General features: G+C 34.5%; 2 protein-coding genes across 2 annotated transcripts in view; one reads left to right on the top strand and one right to left on the bottom strand.

The window, feature by feature from the left end:
• The window catches only part of LOC140746899 (GTPase-activating Rap/Ran-GAP domain-like protein 3), a 75521-nt gene extending 73660 nt beyond the window's left edge, over window positions 1–1861 (bottom strand). Inside the window, exon 1 of the mRNA XM_073079049.1 lies at window positions 1631–1861. Coding sequence (XP_072935150.1) covers window positions 1631–1794 — 164 coding nt within the window. The 5' untranslated portion in view covers window positions 1795–1861. The remainder of the gene's footprint in view (window positions 1–1630) is intronic.
• An 11950-nt stretch (window positions 1862–13811) lies between these two features.
• Atac1 (Ada2a-containing complex component 1) lies at window positions 13812–15480 on the top strand. Its single transcript, XM_073079048.1, has 2 exons — window positions 13812–13984; window positions 14153–15480. The coding sequence occupies exon 2, from the start codon at window positions 14161–14163 to the stop codon at window positions 15112–15114; it is 954 nt and encodes a 317-aa protein (XP_072935149.1). The 5' UTR covers window positions 13812–13984; window positions 14153–14160; the 3' UTR covers window positions 15115–15480.
• The last annotated feature ends 3142 nt before the right edge of the window (window positions 15481–18622 follow it).

Here is an 18622-nt window from a genome sequence, read left to right as displayed (position 1 = left end):
GAGCTTCATTTCAAGCAACATTTATTTCTTCTCATTCTGTTTATTCAATCGGAAGAAATGAGGGTCTAACATCACACTTCAGATCACGTAACACAAGTAATAAAAGTATAACCTACGTATTTATTTTTTATATGTAATCTAACGATAAGGCAGACGGGTTACCTGATGGAAAGTAGTCACCGTCGCCTATCTTCCGTCCTCCTGAGGGAATAACTCAGGAGGACGTTCATTCCACATTTTTCACGTATGCGGCAAAAATGAACGTTCAAACCGAACGGGTCTAGTTGATGTGGATGGAACTTCATCCTTCGGCGAGTGGTGCGATGAAGGAAAGGTGACGTAGACGTCTAAGTGGGTTTGCTTATTGCGTTTTGTCTTTCCCTCGTGAATTCTTAAAGATCCTTTTTAATGTGTGTTTAGAGCGTTTAATTACATTAAAACACATGTAAGAAGGTAGATATAGCTATTCTACAAAAGATTATTGAACCGCCGCCCTTGGGCAGCCACTGCGTGCACCGCTACCATCAATCTGAAAATCCGCCTTGCGTGCCATATTTCACAGCGGCACGATAAAGCCGAGTGACGAATACGACTAGACCTGCATTGAACTTAAAAGCTAATGGCCTGAATATAATTAGTGTTTTTTTTATATATAATAAAGGAGTAGCAGACGAGCATGCAGTCCATCTGATGGTAAGTGGCTACTGCCGCCCATGGACATTTGTAATCAACCCCAGATAGGATTAGATATTCCTATCTGAGGTCGGCCACAGATGCGCCACTACCCCTGAGGACTAAGCTGGAACGCCTCCGAAAAGTCTGTCTCCCTTACCACACCCTTCAAACCGGAACACAGCAGCGCCTAACACTGCTGTTATTAGGTAGAAATAGGTGGGGCGGTGGTGCCGCCGGAGTCGAACCGCAAAGGGTTCTACCAATATAACATAGCCCATCACTAACTACTTAACTTCGAATAATGTAAGTAGAGTCATGTAGAATCGTGGATTATGCGAACGAATAGTAATTTTAGTAAGATAATGGTTATTATTAGTATATTGGTATTATAGTAGATTACAGATGTCTATACTATTTATATGTATAGTAGTTATAAAAATAAGTACTAAAAATAAGTTTAAAGACACTAATAGAAATTTGCAGTAAAAATTGCAAACTACTAAATAAAAATTGCAAGTGACAAATTAGCTTGGTAATTTTAAGTGTATTGATTTTTTAAAGGTCACTATGAGTTTTTATTTAAGACATTTATAACTAAGAATGTATATAGGAAGATGAAATATTTCGTTGACAATAAACAAGATCTTGTTTAGCGTATTGTTGCGCTTCTTTAACTTCTTTTTCTTAAGAAACATCTGAAGCGGTCGCCGCCACAAATGCACGTTAGTGACGTATTCCAAACATAATGGAATCAAATCTAACGTAGCCCCAGGAGATGCCACAGATGAAAATATTGGAATACCTTATATAACCAAGTCGATCTAAACATATTTGATATCGTTTTTAGATCAGCAGTCCTATACTGCTGTAAAAATAAAAAGTTGAGTTGACGCTAGCGTGAAATTAAGACATAGCTTAAAGAAAACTTAAAGAAGAATCTTATAATATGACTCACAGAGCACTGCTGGCCCTCCTATGGAGGAGCTGGAGCAAGCTGCCGTCGCCGGCCGAGGAGCAGAGGCTGCGCGAGCGCGCCCTCCTCTCCTCGCGGTCCCCTCGCTCGCGCCATCTGGTCATCAACGACTCCAAACACAACATTGTGCGACCATCGCATACCATCCAAATGTTTACCTCGGTTGTGGAAAAGTCAGTTTTTCTATTTCTCGCAATTTAATATAAAGCGCTGTTTATATTGACCAAAACTCTCTCCTGAATTTTAGTTGTTTCTTAAGTGTTTTTTAATTGCAAGATCTGCTTATTAATTAATAATGAGTTATATCCATACGTATTAGTTTTGAAATGCCGTATTTTATTAAGTAACCGTAGTATTTTTTTTTACGACTTTTATTTACGACAAGGATTATTTATTTATTGTAAAATAATATTCTACCTATTGTTGGTAGATATAAAGTATCCTAACATTAATCATTCGTTCACAAACTTCACAATAAGCTTTTAAACATTTTTTATTCTACAACAACACAAGTTCAATATACTTTCCTACTTTAAAAGCACTTAGTCGAACTGTAAAAGTTTCAAGAGCTCTTACTATAATATCCTTTTGGTAAGAAATAGTATTACACTTTCTACTTAGTAACGCGAACAGATTTTATTTAGTTTTTAAGAACTGAAACTTTTTTAAGTTTAAAATTTATATGGTTGTTTTTTAAAGTTTTACGGTAAATACTCTCACTGATCAGTATTATAGCAAACGTGCTAACAGGCGCATATCACGTTAAACAACATTCACGTGTCAGTCAGCTGAGACAATAGTAACCATCCGCCACTGCACTGCAAAACAATCGCATTAGTAAATAGGGCAAACTCGTTACATCACGCCGGAAAGTCGGATCAACTTGCACAAACAATGTGTTCGAAGTAACTCTTGCACTTTACACTTCGCGAGTGTTATCGTCAGTTTAACTCAGTTCCTGTTGGTCAACTTGTTTATGTTTCCCGCGTTAGAGGGGTTGGCAGAGCGGAGGTGTGCCGCACACGGATGCCATTCAGCGACTGAGCCGAACTGCTGTGTCGCTTCAGTGAAATAACACTAGGCAGTAGGCACCCTTGCAATCCGCCCTCGCCGGGCGCTCGAATTTGCTTCAGTAGGTATAGCGTGATAAACTTTTTCAAAGTGCTTCTGGTTTGAATCCAACTTTGACGGAGCGCAGGTGAGTCGCTCGGATATTGAATTGCAGTTTGTTGTTGCTTAAATATTATTAAACTGTTGTTTTAAATAGTTTATTTTGTTAATATTTATGACCTTATTAAAAATTAAGCTTTTAAATTTGACTTGTCCTCTTGTAAATGTTCGGATATATGTATTTTATTCGTAGCTATGACGTGAAATATTAAAAAAAAAGATAAACGAACATATCAAGTTAAAAACACTCAACGAAATTGGTTTGAATAATATATGTTGACCTGTTTTTGAGATTTGGGATACTTCTTGTAATAAGCATTTTGAATATAGCGATCCTTAGAATATATGCATAATGTTAGGAATACTATGAACTTTTTGCTGTAGTTAAATAATCGTCTTATATACAGAACCCTTTGTGTGACCTCACTTTTTCTTGACTGTTAATTTTGCTTATATAAATATATAAAGATAAAACAGGTTAGTACCATTTTGTTTTGTTTATCAATGGATTTTCTTATCTTTTGACCGACTTAAAAAAAAGGAAGAGGTTCTCAATTCGTCGAAATCTTTTTATAGAAGTTCGCCGATTACTCAAACGTGCTTAGAGTGATTTGAAAAATCCTTTTGTTTCAAAGGGTATAGTTTCCAGGTGGTCCTATGTACAGGAGCTGATGATAGAATTCCAAATAAAATCGACGGAACTCTTTACGGAACTGTTTGTATTTTATTATTTCTCGTAAGGGCCTATTCATAAGGTTTAATGGTAGACCTAGTTGATTATTATGGCGATGCGTCAATTTCCGCCGGTATATTAAAAATAACAGGCAAAGTAATACTCGGCTTACGAGATTTTCGCTAATCTTTCATGAGGCCCTATTTTCCTTAATCGCGGAAATGTTTACATTAATATACCTTGTTAAGGCGTGTTTCCCCGTAATACTTAATATTATCGGTAATCGCTCGGATTTATTACGTAAATGCTGAACAGTCATCGCAACACAAAGGATACTACATTTATAATTGTCTACTGATTCAATAAAAAAATGAATAAAAAATTGTATTTATCTCTTGTATGTAATATGTAATATGTAATGTAATATGTACATTTAAATATAAGCAATTAAGCAGTAGGAGCAGTAAACAAATATCTACAATTTTTAGCGTCATAACAGAAACGATCTTGATTGCCTGTTTGATGTCGTGAGGTTCTGTAATAAACTCCGTAATTGAATTCGACATTCACTGTACACATGTTCTTCCAACTATTAATTAAGTACGGCTATATATTTACTAGTATGCGGCTAACATTGCGGTTTGATACTTGCGCTTACCGCAGAGCTCGAACTCATTGTAAGGTTGATCGCAGGTGCACTGCTCCCACTTAAGTTCTAGATTAAATGTCTGTAGATCATTTCATTGAATTACGTTTTCATTTAAACGTTGGCTAAGACCGCACGCGTTAGCTTATAAGTAAGGTAAACATTTTCAAATTAAAATGCGTATTAGCTCTACAAGTTACTGATAGATGTATGTCTAGGCTCTACATAGGCTTTTTATCTTTTATATTATAAAATGTTTGTTAGGCTTAAAGTAATTAATTTTCTCAGAAAGGAATGGAATATGTGAAACACTAAAGGAAGAGTTTGACGTCGAATGGAAGGTGTAGAAAAAGACCAAAATTCATTTCATATCAACTGAACATGCACTTTTTTAAGCTATGTCCTCAAAATTCATTTTAATCCCGGCCTTCACATCAGCTGTGACCTGGAAACATCGCAGACACTGTTCAAATAAATTGCGAACAATTTTTTGCATCTTGCGTCATAAAAAAGAGTGGCAAAAATATTGCGTAGCTACAGATTGTAGCTACGCAATATTTTTGCCACTCTTTTTACTCGCAATTAAAATACACCATAAAACGCAACTAAGTACATATAACAATAAACCTTAAAGATGCTAATGCTAATGGCTAATGTAATTAGTTTTAAAGTATTTTTCGATTATCTTTCTCCACTAGTGTACCTAAACAAAGAGACAACATTTTAACAAATTCTCTTTTGGTAGCGTGAATATAATGGTAACTTTAAATTACATATAGACATTTAAATTGTATTTATTTGCGTAGACATCCAATTCTTTACATATTCGGTTACAAATTAGGAGTCTTGGCTTTTGTCTCGTCAAATTGTGCGTTGCCTAATTGGCGTACAGAGAACTAACTGTACGCCATTAAGGCAACACACATATACACATAGAAATGTGTATATGTATGTTAGTAATTTATGTGTATGAAAACCTATCTATTTTATTATATTATTAAGGTAAATAGTTAAATACCATGTGTGAGTATAAGTTAAAAATAATTGCAATGTAATTGCATTATCGTTCAATAGAATTGAATTACTGAGAGCTAGTAGCCGAGACTCTACAAGTAAGTATGCGCCTATACTGAGAACGATCTATTTTCACACTGAACATAAATACAATTTTATGATATTATCGCCTCAATACTTTGTTTTGGTGCAACTCTTACAGTAAAACTTTTAAAATACTGCTTTCGTTCTTTCCTTCAAAAGTTTACCCTTGAATTCCCCCGTTCCCAAATCGTGAAAGGTTGATTCAAACACAAATAGGTAAACGATTTGTCCCGTTGTCAATAAGATTAAGTGTAATGTTTACTTCGCAGAGACTGGTAATTCTTTGAACTGCTGCAAATGAAATACGTGACTTCAAGCTGATCGCAGGGCGTCTCACCGTTCTCAAAGTGTCGGACATCTCTATTACCAAGTATATATGTATACACTGAACCTATTGGTCAGTGGTTACTGTAACTTTACATTGTGAACAGATATCGTCATTAGCAATCAATTACTGATCTGCAGCTGGGATGGTTCGGAACTTGTCCAATTAGAAAAAATATTAATATGGAAATAACCTACCACACTAGGAATATAGGACAAGTAGCATTCACGAACCTTTGAGGACAACATGAACAATATAAAAAGAAATAAATAAAAGAAGCAATTTTGTTTGCTACATCATACACATACAGGTACATCTGTTTGTAACAATTAATGTTATAAGCTCTCTATTTTTATGAAACGTACGTGAAATCACGTAGGTCTGTATAATCCTTACACCCTCGAAGCTTAGGTACCTAAGCAAGTTGCGCATTGCTAAAAGAGTGTTTTAAGAACTATATAGAAGTGGGTTTATAAACAAAATGATTTTGTCTCTTTTGGATTATTCGCGCGTTCAATTTCGAAAACGAGCTCTTCAGTTAAACAGACTATGCGGGTTACTGGAGCACTGTCGAGTGTTAATGTACAGATCGTAACTGTTGACAAATCAGGTCGATAAACGTGGGTCAAGTCAACGCACGCTTTATAGTCGCGAGTTGCCAAAACCTTGTGTTTAATCTTTGGAGTACTAACAGTTTGAAATTGCAGTGTAATATCATCTTCTATATCTCTACGAGTAGGTAGGTACATATAAGAATTTAAATTATCTGCAATTCTTAAACGTAAAATTATTTTAAGTACACATTAACAAAATATCGATGTGTAGTGCCAAACGAGCAAGCAGTCTAACTAAGGGTACTAAGTGGCTATTATTGCACGTGGACATCTGTAATCAATCTATCAATCTATCTTCTATCACCTACATTTATTGTCCGTAAATGAGTGTTAACATCACGAACAGTAAATATAGCTTAATTATGTAAAATTAACGAACAAGCAACTAATAACATTTAGCCAGCTTAAATTAGTAGAAAGCTGGTAAAGGACGTACTTTATGTTACATGCCAGAAGTCTAAGACCACGGCGATTATATTCGTTTTCTATTTCATGGCGAGCTATTTCCCGTGGTTTCACACAAGATTCAATTACTATTAAAGTGAATCAATATATTTTGTTGTTGTTTTATACTGCAGTTATTCTTACAAATGATATCACCTATTTCTACCTAATAACAGCAGTGTTAGGCGCTGCTGTGTTCCGGTTTGAAGGGTGTGGTAAGGGAGACAGACTTTTCCGAGGCGTTCCAGCTTAGTCCTCAGGGTAGCGGCGCATCTGTGGCCGACCTCAGGTAGGAATATCTAATCTTATCTGGGGTTGATTACAAATGTTCATGGGCGGCAGTAGCCACTTACCATCAGGTGGACTGCATGCTCGTCTGCTACTCCTATATTATATAAAAAAACTCATTTTAATAGGAAAAGCTCAAACGATATATCGTTTTCATCTTATCTTTATAAATACTGTACGGCATACGAAGAATGGCTCCTAGTTGTTTCTTACGATGGAATAACATGTTTGTCCGAAAGATCTTACGCGACATTCTCTGCGAATAACGGGGCATTTTATCGTTACCTCTCCATTTCACCATCAAACCCAGTAATCTACTTAGAAATCGTGTAATTTACTTGCGAAAAAAGAAACGTAGTATACTTAAATATATAGGCCAACTGATATAAAAAGTTTATCGTGTCTCAGAGCAGTTGCAATACTAGAAGTTGCCAAATCTGTCAGCAGCTTTCTAGGGTGGCTTTTTTGCACCCTTTTTGAAGTTCTTGGAACAGTCACTAGATTGAATTTGTAGGGTACGAGTGCCGATGTAGAACACGTAGACTCGTTAAAACGATACCGTGTTACTACGGAAGTAACACCGCTATATTTTCCTTAGCCTTGTAATTTAGTTAATTAATATTCTTAGCGCCTTTCATAACGTGAGGGCAGAATTCTCCCTTAATCAACCTTTGTGTAAATAGCAGTGAGCGAATAAAAACAGTACTAATAATTAATTTAATTATAAAGATTTTTTAGCTCTCTACCCAGTAAAAGGATTAACGGATAATAGTCGTTTGCAAATTTCCAAAATTAAAAAAAAGTACATAAAAACAAATGACCGCGTAACTCAACCCGCGTGCGTACCTACCCCAATTCAATCCTGACGATAAGAGTTTTTTCCTATTAAAAATATGTAACAGGTAAGTACTCACGGTACGCGGTTTTAACTTCATTATTGCCGATATTTCGACCCAATTGCATGGATCGTGGTCACGGCAACACTTAATAATATTACTAAATCCGCCAATATTTTGGGGACCTTTATACATGGTGCATGAAATTTAGAACTTGTGAACACCACATTTGTTTCTAGGATGAAACAACTTTAACTTTCACTAATGCCTTTTTTCGTTCCTTGTTTATAGCAATAATTTTGATTGCATCTTATTTATTTATTTACTTATGCATACATAGATAAGGGGCCGTTCAAGTATTACGTAAGCAGATTTATTACAATTATTTACCCCCCCATCCCCCTTGTCAGCAAAAGTAAGAAGAGACCCCCCCCCCTCCCCCATGCTTACGTAAACATTTTTCAATTCATGTATTTTTTTAAATTATAATTATGTTATAATTATAATTTCAAAAATGCCTAAACGTATGCATGATTTGCGGGGATCCCCGAAAATGCGTTTCGCTTTCAAGTAATGATAATGTGAGGGTTGCTATTCGTGTAAACAAGTAACACACTACCGATGACGTAATCATCATCTAGGCTCCCCTACCCCCCATGTCATCCAAAATAAGCAAAGCAAAGACCCCCTGCCCCCCTAAAAGCGCTTACGTAATACTTGAACGACCCCTAACTAATATAAAATACTTATAAATAAAATGTCGTGCAAAGGTACTACTTATTCCTAACGAAATATCTTCCAGCAGACCTGTAAAAGGAGATGGGTTAACAAATGGTGGATATGCGTGCACGAGACTGTATAAAGATAAATTGTTATAAATTTTAATCATTTTAATCATACATGTGATACCGAATAACGCCTGGAATGATATTTAACATACAAATAAACATAATATATAGATATATAAAGATATATATAGATATATAAAGATAACGGTGTAATACATATTATTATAATACAAATATAACAATAAATAATATATAATGATTTAACTAATACTCATCTTGCTAAGCTCATTCATCAAGCTTGCTCATTTTATAACAAGATGTTTGTAAACTGAATGTGATTAATTTTTAAGGTGTCTAAAGGATGTTGGACAAAAAATATTAAGCTAATATATTATCATTTTTAGTAAACAATATGTTTATGATTCGTTTTGAAATATTTATAAGTGCTTATGAGTTTTCAATAATATTCTTCCTCATGTTAAATGAAGTTAGTGTGAAATATGTTTCAACTACAAACAGATGATCAGCTTGATTCGCTCTATTCAATACGCCTGGGGCTCTGATGCATGGCTATAGTAAAGTCTAAGACGTATATCTACCAATTCATAAAGTTTGGGCTTGCTTAGTCCAATGTACAGTCATCTCCAAAAGTAGATGAACATACGAATTAAGATTACAATAATACCAATAGGTACACTCAAGCGTTTATAAGTAGCGCCATAATTAGATGAACGTCATTAGATCAGCGTAATGTTTCCAAAGAATATGAGCACTACGGTGTCAAGTAGCTGAACAATGACCTATCATATAGTGACGTTAGCTAGTTTTGGACATATCTGTGTTCAGCTACTTTTGACGCATTAGTGTTAATCTAATTATGAGGCTAGGGGTGGTCAGCTTGTCTCTGTAGTTCCGGGACTAGAATAGGGCTAGTGGTCAGCTATTTCTGAACGATTTGTTGTATTGGTATTTTTGAAACCTTAACCTCTTCACCTACTTTTGAAGCTGACTGTACAAGCCATCGATCATATGTACCAGCAATTAGTTATTGGGCAGTGATTAATTACAAAAATAGATACGATTCTTTGCTGAAGATCATAATAAATCTTGTAACTCTGTTTAGCTTCAAATGTCATAGTCATTCTCTACTGCGAGCTACTAGTGCCGTTCTACCAGATGAACAAATTTAAATCATAAATTAAAAGTTGATGATAACACTGTTATTATGATGGTGTTCCATTAATAGATGTGATGTTTTGTTTATTTTTTGGACTAATTTTGTATTCTTGTAAATATAATTTGAAAAATAAGAAATACTTTCGTATTTATTACTATGTGTTGTCAACACATAGTAATAAATGCGAAAGGATCACATTTGTAATTTACATACTATTGACCGTCGCATTGATATACAAATTATTGTGCTGGTTTACAAAATATATTCAATATCCAAGGATCCAAGGGATACGAGTACGACGGGAAATTGTTGTGAGCAGTCCAATAAATAGAGAGAGGACCAAAGGAAAATACCCGAATACATATGTATGTAGGGTCGATGGAGACACTGGCGAGGTCTAGATCCATTATGTTAAAGATGTTTTCGAGCTTGTATTTGTTCTTATACTTCATAAGGTTAATAAATTAACCTTATGAATAATAGTCTAGGTTTGACCAAACAAAACTATTTGTTTTTATTACTCTTTGTTCAAGCAATTATGCAAAAGTTATACTTTTTACTACAGCTTTGACTGTACCATTTATCAAATTAAAAAGTTATTAGTTAGCTTCTAATATGTATCTACATATGTATCTTGTAAACCTCTTTATTACAATGAATATGTTAAGAGCTATGCTTTTTCAATGCGGTATTGTTTCAAATCATCACACGAAACTAACCATGATTTATTACCATCAGAACAGCGATACCGTAGCCAGTTTCTGTCTCCATAAATAAAATCTGGCATAAAGCGGTATAACGTAGCGAAACCAAGCCTAGCATGGTGTTGGGGTCGCGTCTTGCTTTGATGTTCGCCTGTGTCCTATATGTATAACTAGCGTCATAATAAACGCAATTCTAGCCCGCCTGTTATCAATAGAGAGATGTATTCATATCTGTCTATACATTTACCCTATTACGGCAATTGTTTGTTTTTTATAATATTACTCTAGATGTGTTGTTCTATAAAATATGTATGTCAATTTCGTTGAAAAAGACGTATTTGAAATATTATTTTCTTGAATGTCCACGATAATTTATCATTTTTCACGACACGACAGTGGGGTTGGTATTGTCGGCATACGAATCTATTGTTGTACACGCTATACTGGTGGTACTGCTTATCGTGCTTTATTTTTAGATTATTTTCAAAATATTGGTGTTTCAAAAACTAGACCGATTTCTTCTTTAAGTAAAACTTTTGTCTTAACTAAATTCGAATCACAATAGATTTTCAATTATTTCAACTTCTGAATAACAGTTACATATGTGGATGAAAGTAATAGATTGGCTTAAATACTTATATACAACGTGACTAGAAACAAAATGTTGTTTGCCACGCAAACATTTGTTCCTTCGGGAATCGAACCCGCATTAGTACATTAGTAGTTCATATCAGTTGTTAGAGCGTTCACCTTTGCGATATTTGTCCGACACACGAGCTCGGTGCTGACGTCTCTGTGGTAATATAAAAGATATAAATTTATTAAAGATAAGGAGAATTTTTGTCAACATTTACAAACAAGCATATAATTTATCAATAAATACATTACCTATTAATCAATATTGAAATCAACCAATGTTGCAATACACATGAAAAGGGTTGCACTCCGTTTTCCTGGTGGTAATATCATAAGTTCGTTGATTCTCAAACCGAACCGTTATTAGATATATTGTTTTAATGAGGCAAGCAGTAAGAACACTCACTAGTAGGAATAAGTAGACTTCAGACTCAGTAGGTATGCATCTAAAAATGGCACCGTAACGTTAAGTAAATTAGATACCCAGCGAGAACGCAATAAATCTTTGGTTCCTGCAGTGAATTCAGCTTCCCGCATGCTTTTCTACATATTTTACACCCATAAAGTAATTAACATGACTTGGCACCCTCATTAGCCTGCTCGCGTTCAGAGTGAATAATTCAAAGTAACAGTGATTGTGTAAACGAAACATGATAAATGGCTGTTTGCTTTCTTTCGACCTGAATATTCAACCTACATATTTACTGGAATCAATACTTAGAGTGAAATAATAGATACGAGTAGGTAATAGGCATTCGTTTCCTTCCTTATCTCATTTAAAATAATACGTTATCCATTTAAATTATTTCACATCATCATCCATCAGTAATTGATTACTGTTCCATTACCGGAACCGAATCTTTTCAAAAAAAAAAGAAATTTGGCCATAAATGTGGCAGATTTTACCTATATAAGTACATACCCAATATTCGTCAAATTTACTGAAAACTCCCATATAATACGATTTCATTCGCTATTCAAGCAAGTGATGCTTAATGAATTTGCAATAAATATCTATGTCTAGATTCGTATATAGGATTCGTATACAGAAATAATAATAGGTAGGTACCTACACATAATACACAGTAGGTAACGTTGTCCTGCTATCAAGTAAATTGAATAAAAACCTTCGTGAAAAGACTTTTATTGGTTATCGATAGTCTATAGTAGAAACTAGACACTTAAAGTAATCAAAACAGAACAATAAAGTTTTGTCAGAACAGTTATGACAGCTTAAGTGGCCGACTCAGGAAAGGTACTGAAGTTTGTCATTGTTGGCACCTCGCCAGATTTTTGTTCTTTTGTCCCAAACGAACAAACTTTGGTCTTGAGTGTCCCGACAAATGTATCGAATGCGAAAACATCGTTACAATGACTATGCAAATTAGATATAGATAGGTAATGTACACAGACCTGTATTGTGCCTATGTATTTTGATCTTGAAGTCATAGACTTAATTATAATTAGGTTCTTATCCCTTAAATATGGAGTTCAATTCGAAGATCTCCTCTTGAAGTAAGTGGGTTTTAAACCATAGTACACCGAGCTGTCCACTTGCGGATTGGGAGACTTCACACAACTTTGATAGGTTTTTTTAAAGATCTTTCACGCGTTTAGGTTTCCTCACGATATGTTCCTTCGCCGCTATAATAATTAATTGTTATAATTAATAAATATAATTAATTGTTATTAAACACATAACTTTGAATCGTGCCTGGGTTTCGAACCGCGATTAATTTAAGGGTGAACGGCATCTATATCCCTGCGTTCACCGCGACTTGTAATATTATTTTTATTCTATACCTATACGAGTAAGTAGGTACTTATTACCTACGAAAAAATATTTCCTAAAACTTAGTTTATATTTGTGAATGTCCATTTTTTACACATTTGTTTGTAAGTTCAGAACAATTCCACCCTTTCTACGGATAACGTCCGTCCGGTAAAAAAGCCATGTCTTTTGTACGGGTTTGTAGGGCAAGGACGTTGGTGTAATTACAAGCCCCCAAGACAATAACATTTTAGACCTCGACAGTGATGACTCTTTTTAACTGTAAGAGAACATTAATGTTCGGTTGAGTTGATTAACCTAAACCACTTTAGGGGAAAAGGAAAATATATTTATGTACCTAGTAAATATTTTCTTCTGTAGCATTGGCGTAGTTTTATCATAGGATATGAATTTTTTTTATTAAATTACACCTTCTAATAAATTTATAAAAATATAGTTCGCTTGAATAAATTGTATTGTATCAGATGACAAACTCGACTAGTGGGCAGAGAACCGTGCCTAGCAAAGGCTTAGAATATTTAAGCTACGCGTGCCCAGCAATGGACAATTAGACTGAATGTAAATATTTTTTCAAGTGTCTGTTGGATTAAGTCAATTTCATGCAAACAAGTTCGCAAACTTTTTAAATACAACAAAATAACAAATTCAGATTCATCACCGTAAAGCGACATCTATGTAACAGCATACGAACTAAGTTTCAACTAAGAGGCCCTCGATGTTAGTTGCTTGCCAAAGTTGAAGTAGTTCGACTCGTGTGCGGTAGATGGCGTGGTTTCCATCTCGAAACATATCGCTTTGAAACTTTACTTCGTTGCTATTTAACATTATTTTTAACATATACATAAGTAATCAAGTATTATAAAATGCATTAAGTATTATAAAATACTTCATATTATGATACTCTGTATTTTTCTTACCTTTGTTTTTATTTCAGAACGCGACATTAGATCTTGTTTGGCATTATTTTGACATTTATAGTGACATGCGCAAAGCGCAGCATCGATTATATTGTTTGTCTTCAGAAATAAACTCCGTTTTATTTATTTATCAATAATACATACATTCCAAACTTAAAAAGGGTTGCGAAACACATTTTTTTACTTACCGCTGAGTCCATCCTTCCAGCGAGGAACTCCGATGCTCAGGTTTGCATTTAATATGTTGTACACTGTGCAGTTTGTTTTTTAACTTCACACTTAATCTTTTCGGGCTTCCAGATATTTTAACACTAGACATTATTTCTTTTAATACGTCACACAGTTTACTCTATTTTATATTACAGTTTTTAAACACAAACGACGTGTTATTTTCAGCGTTAACCATGGAGACTACGGACTGCGAAAACTCTGATTCTGAAGGTGAATTTTATTTTGAAACGGACCATTTAGCTATACGGGGCAATAAAGAATACTCTGAACTTTTAAAATACATCGTTAAACTAGAAGCACAGAAAGCGAAGGCATTACAGGATATTGAAGGTCTGGTAGAAAGTCAAAACAAAGCTTTAGCTGAACCAATAACATTTGTGAAAGATATCAAGGAAGGTAAAGTGAACTTCCCTCCGAGACAACCTATCGCAAACATCCCACAGCTTGACTGGGGAAAATATGGAATTGACACATTGAGTGAAGATCATAGTCTCAAAAATTTGAATATGGGTAAAGATGATGACGAGACCAAAGTCCGAGGACGAAAATTCACTGACAGCAAACCAGAAACATTCAACCAGTTGTGGTCGTGTGAAGAACAGAGAAGACTAGAGGAGCTACTTGAAATATACCCAGAGGTAGAACCTGGGAGGTGTAAAAAGATTGCCGATGCATTAGGTACGAGAACACCTCTTCAGGTTATGAGCAGGTTGCAGAAATATTTTGCTAAGTTAGCTAAAGCAGGCTTACCCATACCGGGGCGGGCACCCAAACGAATAAACAAGGATAAAACAAAGAACCTTTTGTATAAGAAATCTACATTTTTCCCACATTTACATGTACCAGTTAAAATGGAAGACCCTTATGATGGCAGTGAGGCATATGACTCAATATCGTTATTTGAAAACAAGAATGGTAATAAATACATGTTGGACTTATTAAAAGGGGCCAGAGAACAGAGGCTTCTTGATGAGACAACTCCTGTATTCCAAACTAACATCCTCTGTGTTGGATGTCAAAAGACAGGCTTCCTCGGAGCAAGGTGGACTGATAATGCGGGGACTGATTATTGCACAGATTGTGTTGTAAAACTTTTGCCAGCTGAAAAGCTAATACCTATTCGATAGTAACTGTTATTTTATGTAAAAACATTTTGTGTCTGTGAACAATAAACTTGAACAAGTTAAGCCATTCAGTACTATTAGAATTGAGATCTGCAAAATAGTTTCTACAACAGTTTTGTATTTTCAGATTGATTCAGTTAAGTCTGTCCTCAGCTGTAATAATTTAGTAAATCACAGTAGAGACAGTCAAGACAATTTCTATCATTTCATACACATTCTCTATTATACTTATCAAGACAATGTATTTGTAAGGACTTGATGCCTTAGAATATTTGTGTATCGCAGCCTATTTTGTTGTATATTTTGTCAGCTGCTTATATTTTAAGTAACATGTAAGGACTTTTAAAAATAAACAAAAAAATTAATATCTGCTAGTTGTTGAGTTATATTGTGTTATGGCCTTAATAAATTAGTAAGAATTTACAAATGTATGTTCAAGGATTACACCTTCACACATATGCATAATTTTGTATTTTGTATAAGGATCTCTGTTTTTACTTTCTTTGGTTGTGGTCTGGCTTCTCATTTAATGAGACTTTTTAAATATGCTTAATTAAAATCAAAATTTATTATTATCCTATGGTACTACTTTATAAATTATTTTGAATGCACATTTATATCACATAATGACAACTAATAACAATTATGCTTAAGTCTTCAACTATGCACAACTACGAAAGTAATTAAAAAGTAGACTTTTCAATATTAAGACTATTTCTATGAGAGTTTAAGCAAGTACTTATACGTTTCACGGAAATTACTAACTTGAGCAGTTACCGTCGGAATAAGCTTAATTAAGCGGAAAACGTATTTCACTTCAGCGGTTGATTAAATTTTACTAACACCTCACTGCATACTAATTGGATAAACACATTACGTATGTAAACATACGCATACGTATTCGGCACATTGAAATAGTCACGATTCCACGATTAGTTCTAATTTATTTCTTTGTTTGCTTCACTGTTTAACATAACTGAAAAAATATAAGATCGCGCGACGTCGTGTCTCTCTGATTGCGATTACAATAATAGCGTTATTGTTGGAAATGCGGGCCAAGCTTTCAGACACCAGCCCGCAGTAGTGGGGCCGGCGAGTGATGAAGAAGCACTGGCCTGGAACAATGAACACGTAGGGCTACCTCTGAATGACCACGTTGCCTTTAGCCTTTGAACCTGGCCTTTCGTTAAACAGGTTTTTTAGTTTACCCTATTATGTTTGTGTTGTGAATTTATAAAAGCGGGTAGAATCACATTCCTTACGGTAATTATTGAATTATCAAAATATGATGTTTAATTGTGTGGCATATTCTTAATGAATATTCTTATAACGTTTAATTATAATAATTTCATCTCAAATTAGTAAACGATTCGGTAACAAACAATTTTATTATTTTTTAAAATAGTGACAATTGTATATTTTCATGTTCTTTTTTTAACATGGAGAATTGAAACAAAATTTAAGTATATGTATGTTATTATATATTATTTAATCGCTTTACTTCTACACTTTAGAACCCTCGCTACGTACTTATCATTTGAATTGAGCCATTTTAATTGTCCAGAAGCAGGTTTTTATGTACAATCCCCAAAAAAATTCAAATCATTATAAGGAATGGTTATGCCAGTATTATATTATGAATGCAATAGAGGCAATGTCCACAAGATGACAGCCCTATGATCAAAGCTAGCATACCCTCTGGATAGATAGATATTCGATAGATAAATAGGCTGAAACAACGAGGGAGACTGACTCGTAATCGACATCGTGGTAGATAACACTGATACATTTGTATCGTGGTTATGATTCACTCGACCGTTCAGTTATGATTGAAAAATCTCATATAGGTATAGGAGTTCATCTGTAACTCTGTATATTTGTAAATAAATTAAATTGAAATTTCTTCGTGATTTCGGTAAATCTGACATTTCCTGACTCCTATTTATGCGGATTTGCACTTATCTTAGTGCATAACACAATGTTTTGAATCCACAGATTCATACGATTCATTCTATAAGTTATCTACTCTAGATTCCGTTCTAAGTCACGAGCAAAAGCATACAATTTTCACTAGGTTATTTATATAAGAAGCCTCTATTTATGAGCAAATTCACAAAGCAGTGCATCAGGTGACAGCTAAGTAATAAAATGTACCTAAATGTAAACTTGGCAATAAGCCATTAGTGTTGTGATGACATTTGATGAATCGACTGATCGAGGTTTGGAGGAATCAAGTTAAATTGGTACCTGTACTGGTCTTAACTGAAAATGACACATTTACGCAAATATTTTTTTATCCTTTTCTATTTTAAGACAACATTTTAACTTTAACAAAATTTTAAGCATATTTATAGATAGGTACGCACGGTTAACGTACTATTACATATGTCTAAGTTATGTACTGGATCCTAAAATAGAAAAGCTGGCGTTTTAGAAATAAAGAAAAATAGTTATTTGGCTTCGAAGCAATCTTTTAACGTTAAAAAATTAATAAATTCGAGGCAAATAGATGCCTCTTTGTTAGAGTCAAGAGCTATCTGAGCTGACACTATGAATAAAAGAATGACTGTAGCTGGCCTCGTCTGAGGCGGTTTAATAGAGCTGCCTCTAATATAAATAATTTATAGGAGAGCTTTTGTTGCTAAGTATATTGCTATATGTTTTATAAATTACTGTGTACTTTACAAATCTTATTGTAGTCTATTCTGCTTATTGTGCTTCGGATACAAAGGACTGCTTACTTCACGGCTGGTGGATGATCTGAACAATAACAAACTGGGATCAGAGGGTATAAAGACCGATCGGGGCGGTGCCAATTAGGGGATGTCTAAATCCACTAGCGGACCTTCAAAAACTGATAAATGAACGGTGAACTTTTACAGACGAATACAGTACTAAGTACCTAAATCATCTGATCAAATACCTTAGATTAAATTGGCATTTCGGTTATAAGCGATTTCAGCACTTAATCACACTACTAAGGCAAACGGACTTACCTAGTCCCGCTTTTGATTTGATTCACTGAAAATAATATAAAAAGTGATTAATCTTGGATTTATTGTGACAACAATTTTACAAAAGTCATAATTCATATTAAAAATTAAAAAAAAAACAGGATAGTGTTCGTGAATTCTTACGAAGTTATTTTAGGTAGGTATATCTAGAAAATAATAAGGCTTGAATTTCCAGTTGCTAATAACACATGTAAAGAGTTAATCATAGAACTTTACTTAATATTATTATTTGTAACCACTTCAACTTTACTGAAAGCTGAATAGATTTGTTTTAAAGTATATAAGATACTAGCTTCTGTTCACGACTTTGTTCGTGAAGATGTGGGTGAGTGAACGACGTACCTACATAAATCCTGAAAAATTGGATCTTAAATCGAGGAGGGAATTATTTTAAAACGAATTTGTAGATCGGTTTTAGGTAGAACCTGATCTGTTGCTTACAGATGTGCTTGAGCAGCAGTGATTTCTTACCATCAGATGGACTGCAAGCTCGTAAT

This window comes from Epargyreus clarus, unplaced genomic scaffold (genome assembly GCF_041222505.1).
Source record: "Epargyreus clarus isolate Ecla_fem2 unplaced genomic scaffold, WU_Ecla_fem_2.2 ptg000014l, whole genome shotgun sequence".
In the NCBI taxonomy this organism is placed as follows: domain Eukaryota; kingdom Metazoa; phylum Arthropoda; class Insecta; order Lepidoptera; family Hesperiidae; genus Epargyreus; species Epargyreus clarus.
Note: the sequence above shows the minus strand (reverse complement) of the source record. Positions and strands in the feature narration are given on the sequence as shown.

What these genes read in the sequence shown, in the direction of transcription:
- Atac1 (XM_073079048.1), top strand. Translation starts at nt 14,161, where the DNA reads ATGGAGACTACGGACTGCGAAAACTCTGATTCTGAAGGTGAATTTTAT.